This window comes from Sarcophilus harrisii, chromosome 1 (assembly GCF_902635505.1).
Source record: "Sarcophilus harrisii chromosome 1, mSarHar1.11, whole genome shotgun sequence".
Taxonomy (NCBI): Eukaryota; Metazoa; Chordata; class Mammalia; order Dasyuromorphia; family Dasyuridae; genus Sarcophilus; species Sarcophilus harrisii.
The window spans coordinates 708,016,967-708,030,340 of NC_045426.1; the positions used below are offsets into that span (position 1 = coordinate 708,016,967).

At 44.5% G+C, this 13,374-nt stretch overlaps 1 protein-coding gene across 1 annotated transcript in view; it reads right to left on the reverse strand.

Moving 5' to 3' along the window:
• MORC2 (MORC family CW-type zinc finger 2) overlaps nucleotides 1-12,967 on the reverse strand; it is a 43,162-nt gene extending 30,195 nt beyond the window's left edge. The window contains exons 1-2 of the mRNA XM_031948881.1: nucleotides 11,898-12,967; nucleotides 925-978 (exon numbers count right to left, since the gene is read on the reverse strand). Of these exons, the coding sequence (XP_031804741.1) occupies nucleotides 925-978; nucleotides 11,898-11,965 (122 nt within the window). The 5' untranslated portion in view covers nucleotides 11,966-12,967. The remainder of the gene's footprint in view (nucleotides 1-924; nucleotides 979-11,897) is intronic.
• Between the last annotated feature and the right edge of the window lie 407 nt (nucleotides 12,968-13,374).

Consider the following 13,374-nt stretch of genomic DNA (forward strand, 5'->3'; position numbering starts at 1 on the left):
GAGTAAGAAGAGTGGTTAGGGCACAGAGGAAGGAGGAGACATGCTACTTCTGGAGATGATGACGGGGACCAGAGTCTGATGGCAGACATTGCTTTGGCAGATCCTTGTTTTCTGGAAACTGAAGACAGTAGGCCCAGAAAACTCAGAATGTGATTCCCCCAGGGCATTTGATTTGAATCCTAAGGAGTGGTAATCCATCGATACCACAAGAACTGCCAAATCCTCCAAATCAATATAGGTGGGCATCGGACAAACCAGAGGGCAGCATGAGCAAACAGGATCATGGGAGATGGAAAGAGAGGTCTTAGTTAGCATAGGGCCTAGAAAAGCAGTCAGGGGAGACCTCCACACCAAAGGTGACATGTGCCCATGCAAACTCAACACCTAAACGTGAGGCACTGCAAGATCCTAAAAGAAAAACTCATATATTTAAACTACTCTCCTTACTAGGGCAGGAAAATGACTCATACATTGTTAAGTTTTCAATAAGAATTAAAAAGAAAACTCGTTTTTTGTCAAAGCCTCATCAGCCAGAACCCTCACATCTCCTTGAAGATTTTAGCTGATGAAAATTATCTACTATAGCTACAAAGGGAAAACCACTAGCAAACATGGACAAGGGTTGTTCACAAGTATTTCCGCTGTCAACTCTAACCCTATCCATCTAACTCTAAGCTCCTCTGTCTCCATTAGGGTCAACAGTGCTAGAGGACAAATGTTTTGGCTTATTATCAACGTGTGTATATGGTCTTGCTCCATTAAGTGAGCAAGTAACTATCCTTCATAGCACCACCAAAAACAGAACCTCCACTCACCTTGCTTTGGAGGGCAAAGATCGGTGAGTTAACAAAAACATAACAAAGACACATCACAACACAAAAGCCTCCCATCCACGCAGGACAGATAAGCCCCAAGGATACAAACCTGGCATTGTCCACGAGTTCAGCAAGGGCTCCAAACAGGAACTCATGGGTGGTTCTGAAAGGTCAAAGGCAGAGTCAGTGAGGTCACAGACACATCAAAATGAGCATCATTAGAAAAATGAGAAAAAAAATCTAAGTTACTGCTATCAATTTAGGATAGAACTTCCCCATCCCATGCTCTTATTCTTCTAATTTATTCAATTCCCACCAGCTGAACTGATTGGTGCTTCTCAGCATCATGGATCCTCAGCTCCATGAATAGAAGGGGCTTGTACTTTTACTTCCATTGCTGCCTTACCTCTACTCTATTTTGGGATGGAAAGAGCTCCAGTTGGGGAGAGAATGTCAGCCACGACACTTACTATTAGTCTGCATGAAGACTGCATGAAGTCAGCCAAGCCTTTCTTTCTTTAGATTCAAGTCCTGGTCCATAAAACGAAAGGTTTGGAAGAAGGGATCCCCAAGTCCCTTCCTTCTCTAGCTCAGTTTCCCATCTGCACATGCTGCTCCAGGCAGTCTCAGCATAGAATTACAGACCTTGGGGGGGGGGGGGGGGGGGGGGGGGGGGGGGGGTGGCGGCACACCTCATAGAATTCCCACCCAAGAACCCTTTCAATAACACACCTGATGCAGAACTTCCACTCAAAGATCTCCAGTGACTACAAAGTCACTCCTTCCTGGGTAAGAAAATTTCCCAGCTCCACACTTTTTGTAGCAGAGTTTGCTCAGGCAAACTCTGCTACAAAAAGCCGGTTCCTGACATCCAGCCCAAGTTTTGCCTCTTCCAAATCGCCGTGGCTGTTCAATCAGGTTAGAGTATGGCAGAGCCATGACTTCCCTCATGCTCCTTCAGGTCTCATTAGCATCCTTGTCAGTGTGCTGGCTCACATACACTGGTCACTCCTGTCTTTCCAATTAAAACATCTAGTCACCTTCTCACATCTTATCCTTACGAAGGTGATTTCTTGGACCCAAATTCAGGACTCTAAAATCGGATCTAATTGAATTTGGCTCGGGGTTCCAGCCTTCCTAGAGCTGTCCCTGCTGGCTCTGAGCCATCTGAAGACTGGAGAAGCCCATAGCATGGCCCTTATTAAAGTTGCTTATAAAAGGATGGGCAGCACTGGGTCAAACACGATCCCAAAAGCCTAACTGACCTCAAACCACCTACTGAACCTCCCTTAATTAAACCAGTTCCAACTTCACTTGATCGTACTGTCTTTCAACCCACTTCCTGTCCACGAGGATAACAATATGTCAAGTATTTTGATCAATTTAGCTAATTCCCTGATACACCAGGTGACCTGCCAAAAAAACCACATTTCTGATAAAATCGCAGGCTGCCTCTCTTTGGGATCGCCGCTCCCTTTTCTTGCTGATGATGAACCACCAATAAATTCTACAGAGCTGCCAGAAATCAGAGTCAATCTCCCTGGCTTCTAGTCTGCTGGCTCTTCCTCTTGGGGGGAAGAGAAGGAAAATCCAGAAAAGGCCTGTTCTCCAGGGCTGTGGTACTCGAGCCAGTTGCAGGAGGCCTTTCAAGGTCTAGCAATGCAAACTCCTCGAGAATCAATTGGGACTGTTATCCCACTACACCCCAGTTCTCTGGCTGTCAACTCCCTGTTGGTCATTTTTCTGGAGGCAGGGTAGGAAGAACGGGCCTTTTCCTTTGATCCCAAAGACGACTCTTCCAGAACACAGAAGCCAAGTAAGGAACTGATTCTTGCCACCTTCTACTACTGCCGGCCCTGGGCCACTGGCCTCAGGAGCAGACCCTTTCTTGACTCCCCTTCATCTGATGTCACCCAATACATTCCTGTATTTCCTCTCCTTTTCCCTACTCACTCCTCAATTTCTGCAGGTGAACAAGAAACTCGAGTCAACAGTTCCCCTTGCTGAGGAAAATAAAGGGGAGACCAATTCCAACTGTTTGGGACCAGAAGGTCACAGTCCAGGGAGCTGAGGGGAACTGACGGGGCAAGTCACTTAATGATGACTGGCAAAACCTGGATTCAAATCCAGGTCCTCTGGACCGAAGATCATCTACACTGTGACAAGTGACAACAGTACTAGAGGCCGACCAAAACATTACACGGGGAGGAGAGCCCCGGCTTTCCACTGCTCTGCCCTACCACAATGCATCGGCCCGTAACCAGGGACCCTGACAGCCACCCACTGCCGGTTCCCTATGGAGCTCCTTCAGGTTTCCTGGATTGGCATCGATTCTAAAACGACAAAGGACTTCTTCACATTAATCTACCCTTTGGCAAAAAATCCATAACAGCGACCACTAGTCTTCAAAGCTTCATCTTGATCAAGTTCCTACCTGGGGCCCCCATGGAACCCCAAAGGATTCATGCAAAGATTTTGGGGTCTAGGAGAACCTAGATGGAAAGGAAAGTCACATCTTTGCTTGTACTTGTGTCTGTACATTTCCCTTGATTCTGCAACAAACAAGATCCCCAGGAGAGGCCTGTGGGCTTCAGACGGATATGTTCCATGACACCGGGCCTAGACCACAGCATTCAGAACCTGAATTTACTCACCCCAAGATTTTAAAGCTGGCAACAAAGGACTAACGTGACCAGTGCCAGTCACAGGGCAGTACCAGCCCACTGGTATTAGAAGGCAGGCTTCCCCTTGGGGGCACTGATTCCAAGGAAATGAGTCACCTCTGTGGGAATCTGAGGCTCCCCCCACCCCCAAGAAGAAAAGCTGATGATGAAACTCTGCTACTAATTTTTAATGAGCTCGATAATTAGGTGTAATTGACTTGTAGCTCATCCACCTGGGCAGTTGAGCCTTCCAGAACAACAAGTTCTCTTTGCAGAAAGCCAAGGCCCCTGAGGCCTTGAGCAAGGACTCCCCAGGGCAGGATAAACAGATTAAGTACCTCCGCATCCCTGACCAGCTGCAGGTGAAAAATACAGTTTCAGTTTGCAAAGTCAAAGCTTTTAAAAGGCAACCTACTCAAAGACAGAAAGGCCCCACAGACCCCCAATGGCACTTTCTATGGGAGCAAAGAACTGGAAAGGAAGAGGGTATCTGAGGCTGCAGAACAGACAGACTGAGGCCGCGAGGGGATATCCCTGTGCTGTAAAACTGGTACCAAGAAGACTTCAGAGGGGCATGAGAAGGCTTGCATGAAGAGATGCAGAAAAGCAGAAGGAAATGATACACAAGACCGAATGGAAACAAAACCAGTGCACTTCCAATGGCAGAGAAGAGCTGTGGAAGCATCCCTCCCTTCCTTCCTCAGAAGGACAGAGGTGACCGGAACACCACCGGCACCGGGGCCAGTTCAAGCTCTCCTTGGAATTCTGCTCATCCATCTCAGTTTTTCTTATGTTTTGTTTTTTATTACAAGGCACAATCTAGGAAGACAGGGATATATTTGCAAATGAAAGTGGATTATTAGGACAAAAAGGCATAGACCTATTTTCTTTAAGAAAAAGAGAGAAGGGCAGTCAAATAGTGGCAATGGTGGATAGAGCACCAGCCCTGAAGTCAGGGGAGGATGCGAGTTCAAATCTAGCCTCACTTAGCACTTCCTGTGTGACCCTGAGCAAGTCACCTAACCCCAATTGCCTCAGCAAAAAAAAAAAAAAAAAAAAAAAAAAAAAAAAAAAGGGAAAAAGCTATGTCTAATAAAACTGTCTCCCAACTCTTCCAATTTGTAAAAGGTACACCAGAGGAACCCCAGTTCTAGCAGGGCCACCAAGGTACAGGGTTTTAAGCAAGAGCTCTCCTAATCCAAAGACAACACACCAAGAAAAAGGAGGATCATATTAACAGAAAGAGGAGAAAACAAATTCTTCTGGTTCCATGTGTTCCCTGTACTCATGGCCTTCCTTTATCAGTTATCTTAAGTAGCTTATGCAGCTTTCCCCACAATCACCTGCCTGGGAGTGAGTTCCATGATCAGTTTTCCAGATAAGGAAATTGAGACTCAGAGCTAAGTGGAGAGCAAGACCACTGCCTCTCTGTACCACTATAATAATGTTCATCTCTGGACTCTTATGATTGTCACTGAAATTTTTAAAAGCATTGTATAGGATCCCATTATGAAAGCCCAGAGAGAAACACAGAAAGTTAGAGTAACTTAGAATTTCTAAGATCAAGATCTGAGAGTCAAAAATCAACTTTGTGTTACCACTTAACCTTTGGCCCTAACTCTCCTGCTGGGCTTTGTTCCCTCAGACTGCTCCCTACCTGGCTTCTGAAGCATTGGTACTAACTTCCCAAAGCTTTCCCTTACACTGACCTCCTCAAGCTACTTCTACGAAGATTAATGGAGTTCTTCCTCCTTGGCTTCTAAGAAAATTGAAGAGTGGAAAGATTTCAAGGAAGCCCAATGCCCTCAAACCAGAAAAATGCTGTTAGAAATGCACAAGAAAATTAAGGCCATGAAAGGAAAATGCAGAGTCCAGGTGCTGACATTTAATCTGAGGCTGGGTGAGCTTAGTAAAGTCATTTAATTTATGGCTCTGTTCTCATCACTGTAAAAAAAAAAAAAAAAAAAAAAAAAAAAAAAAAAAAAAACCTACTAATTTTTATACCTGTATCATAGAGCTATTATAAAAAAAAAAGCACTTACCATGTATAAATGGTAATTATGGGGAGAAAGGAAGAAATGGCCATGGAAAACTAAGAAATAACACAATTCAACCGAGCTTGACCTCAGCCAGTTGAATCGTAGATGAAAATGCATCTGAAGATGAGAAGGAGGAAAATCCCAGGATGTAGTAAGGCCAAAAAGATCTCCGAAATGGAGACCAGAACAGAAATTCAACTTTTAACTTAGGCCTTCATGAAATCAATAAAAGGGAAAACTACAGATCAAGAAATTTCATCCTTTACCATCTTTGGTTAGAAAGGTCAGACTATTTGTCCAGTCAAATCCAAAATGGATACTTGCAATGAATTGCTAAAGACCTAAATGCTAAACTGTAGGGACTCTGTGGATCAGGAGGAAATCACTTCCTAAGAATCAGGATTTAGAATTAAAGAACTCTAAGAGATCATCATTCAAAGAGGGGTCCAAAGGGGAAAGAGATTTGCTTAAGGTCAAATATTGTTGTTGTTCAGTCCATGTCTAGCTCTCCGTGACCCCATTTGGGGTTTTCTTGGCAAAAATCCTGAAGTGCTTTGTCATTTCCTTCTGTAGCTCATTTTTGCAAATGAGGAAACAGAGGCAAACAGGGAGAAGTAACTATCCAGGGTCACAAGGCTAGTTAGTAAAGGTCTGAGGTAAGATCTGAACTCAGATCTCCCTGATTCCACTGCAGCATCACCTAGCTGTCTTTAAATTCATACACAGTAACAAAACCAGACTCATACCCAATACTTCTGAATCTAAATCTAGTATCCCACCATCGTCTACCTCAACTTCCATCCTACAAAAAAAATGGGCACCAAAGAACATAGTAATTGGAGATGTTTAAAAGAAAAAAAAATTTTTAATGAGTCTCATGACATTTCCTATGAGGTAATGTACTAAATTAATGAATTTAATGCTCATAATTATTGAGATGCTCCCACAAAAGATAAGCAGCCTTTCCACCTGAATTTGGAAAAATTTAGAATAATTTGCAAAGACCCTAAGAATTTAGCACCTGGAGAACTGATCAATCTGCAATCATTTATTAAGCACCAACTATGTGCCGAGGTCATAAACAATAAGACACAAAAATGGAATAATTCCTCTCCTGAAGGAATCTACATTCTTCCAAGGAAAGAACTCATACTAGATGCCTACAGGTAAAAAAAGAGTAGAGGTTCAGGAGGGAGGCCCTCAAATCTGGATGGTGGACTGGGCTCTGGTTAAGTAATTCTGACAGGCACAAAGAACTTTCCTCAGTCTTCGAGAAGAGAAAGAAAAGCTTGGCACAGTATCCTTTGAGACACTAACAAGTGGTTCCTTGAGTAAAAAAAAGGCTCATCTTGGAGCCCCCCAAGAAAGCTTTCAGGAGCACCCAAAGCACACTCTTGTCCTGGGCCCTGCAGGCACAGCACTACACCCAGATGCTCCGGCACCTTCCGGGAGACCCCAGGCACCCCCCCCCCCCCAAGGGCCAGGGCAGCTTCTTCTGGAATTACTTCATGTTTTGTTCATTAACACCAGTGGAGACACTTGGAGTTTGAATTAGAATGAACTAATTTCAGAAGAAACGATCTCTCCAGGCACAAGGCAAGCTCCCAAAGGTTTCTGCTTTCTGAAAGCAGAGATCTGGAGAAAAGTTGGGAAGGTCCATGCTTTCCAGCCCTTTGCTCAGTGACCTCCGCTGACCTGCCTAGGAGAGCCGAGCCTCCTGCACAAGGGCCAAGTGCAGCCTGATAGCCCATTCAGCCATTTTACCAGCCTCCTTTTACCAATCATCCCAAGAGAGCAACTTTATATAAGAAATGAAAAGCTGGTTAGGCAGAGCTCATAACTGGGAGGACTGGTTCTGACTGACCACGGGCCAGTTTCTTCATCTAAAAAATAATGTGGCCTAAAATAATATGGTCCTTTATCCCATGAATACCATTACTAAACATATGAAGAGCTCTTAAATTACTCTCTAGTAACACATATCTTCAAACTAAGAAGGCTCATCCAAATCATAAAATAGACTATATAACCGTTTGGGGCAAGCAAAAGATCCACTTCAGTTTAGAATTTTTAGAAGTCGATTTATCAAATGAAAACTGACTTTTTCATCTTGGTTCTCTGCCTGTGGGTTCACGAGATCAACCACTTAAAAATCACTTTGCAACAAACTCTGGCACAAAGAATTTTTATAGCTTAGAATTTGGATTCAAACTCACTTTTCAGTGCAGGATGAAATAAGTACAAAAGAATGTAATTAAATATGGAGATGGTTTATCTAGTCATGCTCAGCTTGAACTAGGACCCACAAATTATTAGCTTTAAGCTCAGTTCAGTGTACTTTCTTGGTTTTTATTTTTTTCAAAAAGGAAAAATTGCTCATAGGGAAGCAATTGTCCAAATTTCTAAGAAAAATTTAAGAAATATTTTATATCCAGAATAAACAACAGTCTCTGTGCTATTAAGTGACATTTTAAAAGGCTCGAAGCTCTTTAATTGAGCCTAGTGGTCCTATTTGGTTGGTAGTTCCATTTCCAGTCACAGATGGGTACAACCAATGGAAATATCATGTGACCACAGGTTAAGTCTCTAGGGCTAGGAAGAGAACCAAAGAATCTTATCCCCAAGTCCCCAAGTCCAATTCCCAAGCCATCCACAGTATTCAAAACATTCAGACAATTAAATGACTAAGACACACTACCGTGACCCTGGGGGATAGGGGAGTGTCTTACCCCCTTCATCAAGCTATTTCTTGTCAGTTCTTTTACCAGATTTCATACGCAAAGCCACACATACCAACTTCTGCCACTAACCACATCATAGCCACAGAGCCGATATCCAGTTTCTAATGCATCCCATTAGCATGAACCATACCGAAGGCACAATGCACAGAAACCCCCGAGTTCACAATTAAAAAAAAAAAATTCATCTAGCCTAGAACATTGGACCCAGTACCAGTAACACTGCATGATGATCAACTTTGATCAACTTAGCTCTTCTCGGCAATATAATGATTCAAAATAATTATAATAAACTTGTGATGGAAAATGACATCCACATCCAGAGAAAGGTCTATGGAGACCGAACGTAGAGCAAACCTTACTTATTCTCATTCTTCTAATTTTTTTTTCCTTTCTCATGGTTTCCCTCTTTTGCTCTGATTCTTCTTTCACAATAGGACTAATAGGGAAATGTTTAACATGCCTATGTAGCCTGTATTGAATTGCTTGCTGTCTTGGAGTGGGGGAGGAAGAAAACTCTGGAATTCAAAATTTTATAAAAATGAATGTTGAAAACTATTTCTACATATAACTGTAAAAAACCCAAAATACTATTAAGTGCAAATAAATAAATATCCCTGGCCTAGTTAGGTCTACCCTAATAACTGAGTATCAAAAATAAGAATATGGTCACAATGAGCCAGAGAAAACAATTTAAAACCCAGCTAGAAGTTTCTTCTGATATCATTAGGGATAGGCACAAAGTAGGTGCCATCTTCAGCAACAGGATTTAATGTGATTCAACACATTAAACAAACCAAAAAAAGACTTCTCTGCCATGTCCTTAGAGGCTCATCATGGAGCAAACCTTATCACCGGGCAAAATCCAATCAACCTTGATAATCACAATGCAATACTATTTCCTAGGTGTTGTCACCTTGGGCACCTGTTCTCCTCAGTTTCCTCATCTGTGGAGAAGGAAATGGCAACTAGCAAACCACTCCAAGTATCTTTACCAAAAAAAAAAACCCAAATGGGGTCACAAAGAGTAAGACAATCACAATAAACAACCACAACCACCAAACAATAAAATGTCTCTGACTGGAAGGTGGACCATGAACTCCAAAACTTCCACTTAATGAGAGTTCATTTTCCACCTGATTTTTTTGGAAATTGGGATTTTTCAGACTTCTCCATGTGGGTACCCCTTTCCCCACCCTTTTTTCAGCTTCTTTTTATGTGCTGTTTTCTCCCATTATATGGCAAGATCCTTGAGGGCAGGAACTGTTTGTCTTGAACTTGTCTCCCCAGCACTTTGTACAGTGCCTGGCTCATAGGGCTTAGGAAGTGCTGACTTACTGATTCATTGACATCCTGTTTTTAAAAAGCAACTTTTTAAAAATACACAAGAGACTATATCATGTAAGGTTATTCAGAATCATTCAGATGCAATGTCAGATTCTATGTTAAAAGACAGGACCTAGGCCTGATTTAGTTTGATTTTAAAATGGCAATGATCAACAGCAGCAGATAATGAGAAAAGATATCTTTTCTTCCCTAAAGAACGCCTTAGATAACAGATAAGGCAGTCATCTCCATTTCACTGCCTTAAAAGGTTTATCATGTGTGAACTATGATGATTACACAGTGCGTGGCACAGGCCAAGTTCTCAATACTTGTTTTCATCCTTCTGAAATCAGGATTAGAAACAGAATTCTAACACCATGGTCACATATTGGTCTCAAGCCTCACATCAAAATCTAAATGTGTGGGTTTCTAAGGCCCAAGGGAGAATTCCAATCCTAATTCTGATTCTGAGGTCAAGAAATTTGTTTTTTATTTCCTATACTGAACAAAGTATCTTAAAAAAGGTCTATCTTCTCTTCTGGTTGTGGTTCATAAACTTGGTATCTATATGGTGCTCAAAAAAAAAAAACAAAAAAACACCTCATGGCTGATGCAATCAATAAATGGTGCCCACTCAAACCTTCCCATCATGCTTTGGGAATGGAGCAGTAAGTCTAAATGTCAGGAAATCCTGAGGACATGTGACCTAGGTTGAGAAATTCACTTAATTCAATCAGATGAACTGAAGAGAAAGTGAGACAGAAAGGCAAACATTTAGACTAACTGACCTATAAGACACTTTTCTATTCTGAGGGTCTATAACCTCCTCAAACTTGAGAGTAATAGTGTAATCCAAACTGCAATCATTACAGCTTCCAAAACATTTTCAGGCCTAAGATGTACCTGCTAAAAGAGGTAGCTGCAAACTGGTGTCATCTGAAATCCAGAGGAAATTTCCAAACCTCTTTTTTTTTTTTTTTGTTTTTTTTTTTTTCCACTAAACTTTTAGATAAAAGGAAAAACCCAAAAGGAGTGTTTTACAACTAGCAAAACAGACTAATTTGTTGCATTTTCTTTCTCTTCCTTCCCCCGCTTTGTTCCCAGAGCTTCATCAGATCTAATTCCTTCACTTTTTGCTACTTAGGGCCTTCTAGGCCATAGACAGTATTTTTACATCTTTTTTTTCCAGGACCAAGACAAGCAAATAACCTTGATCTTATCACTATAGCAGCAGGGATCACTGCTTCCTAAATATCCTACTACCTCCCTAGAGGAAAAATAGATCAATTCTTTTTCTCTAAAACTCTTCCAGGGACCTTTAAGAAACTAAGACATCTCGTCCTTTTCTGACAACAGCGAGTACCTTGGCAATGTGTCAATAAATTCTAAACTAGAAACTTCTACTTTGATCCAGATGGAGGGCAACTCACCAAATAATATGGAGTGTCTTTGAAACTGCTCTTCAACTCCTTAACAGAACCTTAGAATACTTACCTTCCTCCCGGGAGTGTTAGTGGGAGGCTTTCCTCTAAACAGAGAGTCCGTAGGAGCAAAAATTCCCTCATTCTGATTAGCTCAGACAGAAAAACATCAACTGAAATACAAAAGCAACATACTACCACAGGCTCAAGACCCTACAAGAGGGATGGTATTCTGTCTAGGTACACAAGTGAACACCATAGCAAATCACTTTGTGTCCCACTAGACTGCCATCAGCAGGCTTTCTTAAGGTTAATTAAATATGTGATTCAAATGGATGCTATTATTGCCTGACAAGAATATGCTGCTTATTCGATAGATGTGCAAACTCCCAGGGCAGGGGAGGCCTACTCTGTTTACTACTACAAGTAAGACTATTCTTCTCATGAATTATCATTGAAAGTTCTTCTCCAAAATGGCTTCCTTTCTTTAATACACTCATTCCAATAGGAGGGGACAGGTAATCACTGCTCCCACTAAAGGAAACCACAGTTGATGCTAGGAAATCCTCCCTTGTGGGGATCCACAGATCAGCCAGCCCTTGGTGAGTTTTGGTTAAACTCTTCCACGAAACAGCTCCACATAAAAATGCCTTCAATCAAAGCTTCTCCTTGTTAGATCAACACTGTAGAACAGCTTGAGCCAATAAGTGAAGTTGAGGCTTCTTCTGCATCAACTACCCCATACTTCTCTGATCCCTTTTCTTCTGCCGACTCCCCATGGCTTGATTCCACCTCCTGCACCTGTGAAACCTCAAAGGTCAAACGGAACTATGGCTCCAGCACAAATAGGAACGTGGCTATGGGTGACTTTAGGAAGCACCCCCATGATACTTACGAATTTGTATGTAGATATTCAAATGTCAGCTGGGCTCGATTCAGACTGCTGTAATTAGTAAATGCCATAACTGGTGGTCTTGTCAAAGCCTGAACATGTGGGGCTCTCTACCGCCCACCCAGGAGTTACAATTATGCTTGGGGTCACTTATCCTGCTTTCTAACCACCCCCTCCCCCAAAAAATCTGCAGTTAAGGTGCCACAATTCTTCTAAAGAGTTAATTTCGGAAAGACATGAAGAGTCCTTCAGAGAATCAATCTGGACTGGAAGAGGGCCAGCTTCTCAGGATGGTGACTGACGTGCTCTGAACCACCTTTTCAAGCTCTCTTCAGGAAAATTCGGGTTTGCGGTTCCTTGGCCAGCAAGTCCTGCCACTATTCCATGGGGGGGGGGGGGGGGGGGGGGAAGCTCAAAGAAGATTCTAGAATAGGGTGGGCTTTCTTTTTCTGTCCTTGGCCGGGCTAGTCCGGATGGAGTTCAGCAGGCAGTCTGCTAGCTCTGCAGGAATCGCTTAGACAATCGTTCTTCCCTCCAGGCGGCGGCCTCGCTCCCAACACTCTTGGGAGGGGCGGGAGAGGAGCAGGCAGACTCCCCCAGCACGTGTCACTTCCTAAGAATCCCGGGCGGGACTGGCGCCCCGAGTCTCGGCGGCCGCGGGGAACGCTAAGAATCTTTGGATGGGAGCCAGCAGGAGGGTTCGCTGCCGGTCTGGGTGCAGGGAGGGGCCCCGCGACTTCCGATGCTTCCTTCGAGGCTCGGCAACCAGGGTTACCCTAGTGGCAGTGAGCGCCCCCTAAAGAGGGAGAGGATCCGGACACCGGAGAGGGGGCGGGGCGTTCGGCTCGAGCCGCCAAGGCTCCAGTTCCCGCCTCCCGAGGAGGCTGCACGCGGCACCTCCCCCTCGAAGGCGCAGGCTCCGAGTCTCCTCCGCGGCCGCGGCCTCCTCTTGGGGGGAGGGAGCGAGTCACGGGCGCCCCGAGGCCGGCGGAGTCGCCCGGTGCGGAGCACACGCCCAACCGTCGGCAGCCCCTGCGAATGTTGCAGTAACCGCCCCGGCACGCGCCCCGCCGCCGACCATGTGCCGCCGCCGCCGCCGCCGCCGCTGCCGCAACTGCTGCTTTGTCTGCTCCCGGTCCGCGGTCTCGAGCACACTGCTCCGCTCTAGCTTCAGCCGCCCCACCCGTCTCGTCCTCCACCCCCTTAGCCGGCCGCCGCCCAATCCCAGCGCCCCGGCTCGGTTCTGTCGGCCAATCACAGGCCAGGCCCGCGGCGTCCATCATAGCGACTCAGCCCCGCCCACGTGCCATTCGAGGGCGGTGCCCCCGCTACCCATACCCTCACATCTGCAGACAATCGAGGAACCCCGCCCCGCCCGTCAATCACGGGGAAAAAGTGTCCCGCCCTCCGTCCCTCCCGGCCAATCCCAGCGCATCTCTTCCTTCTAAGGGCCTAGGGCCCGGATGATTAAAGTACTGGG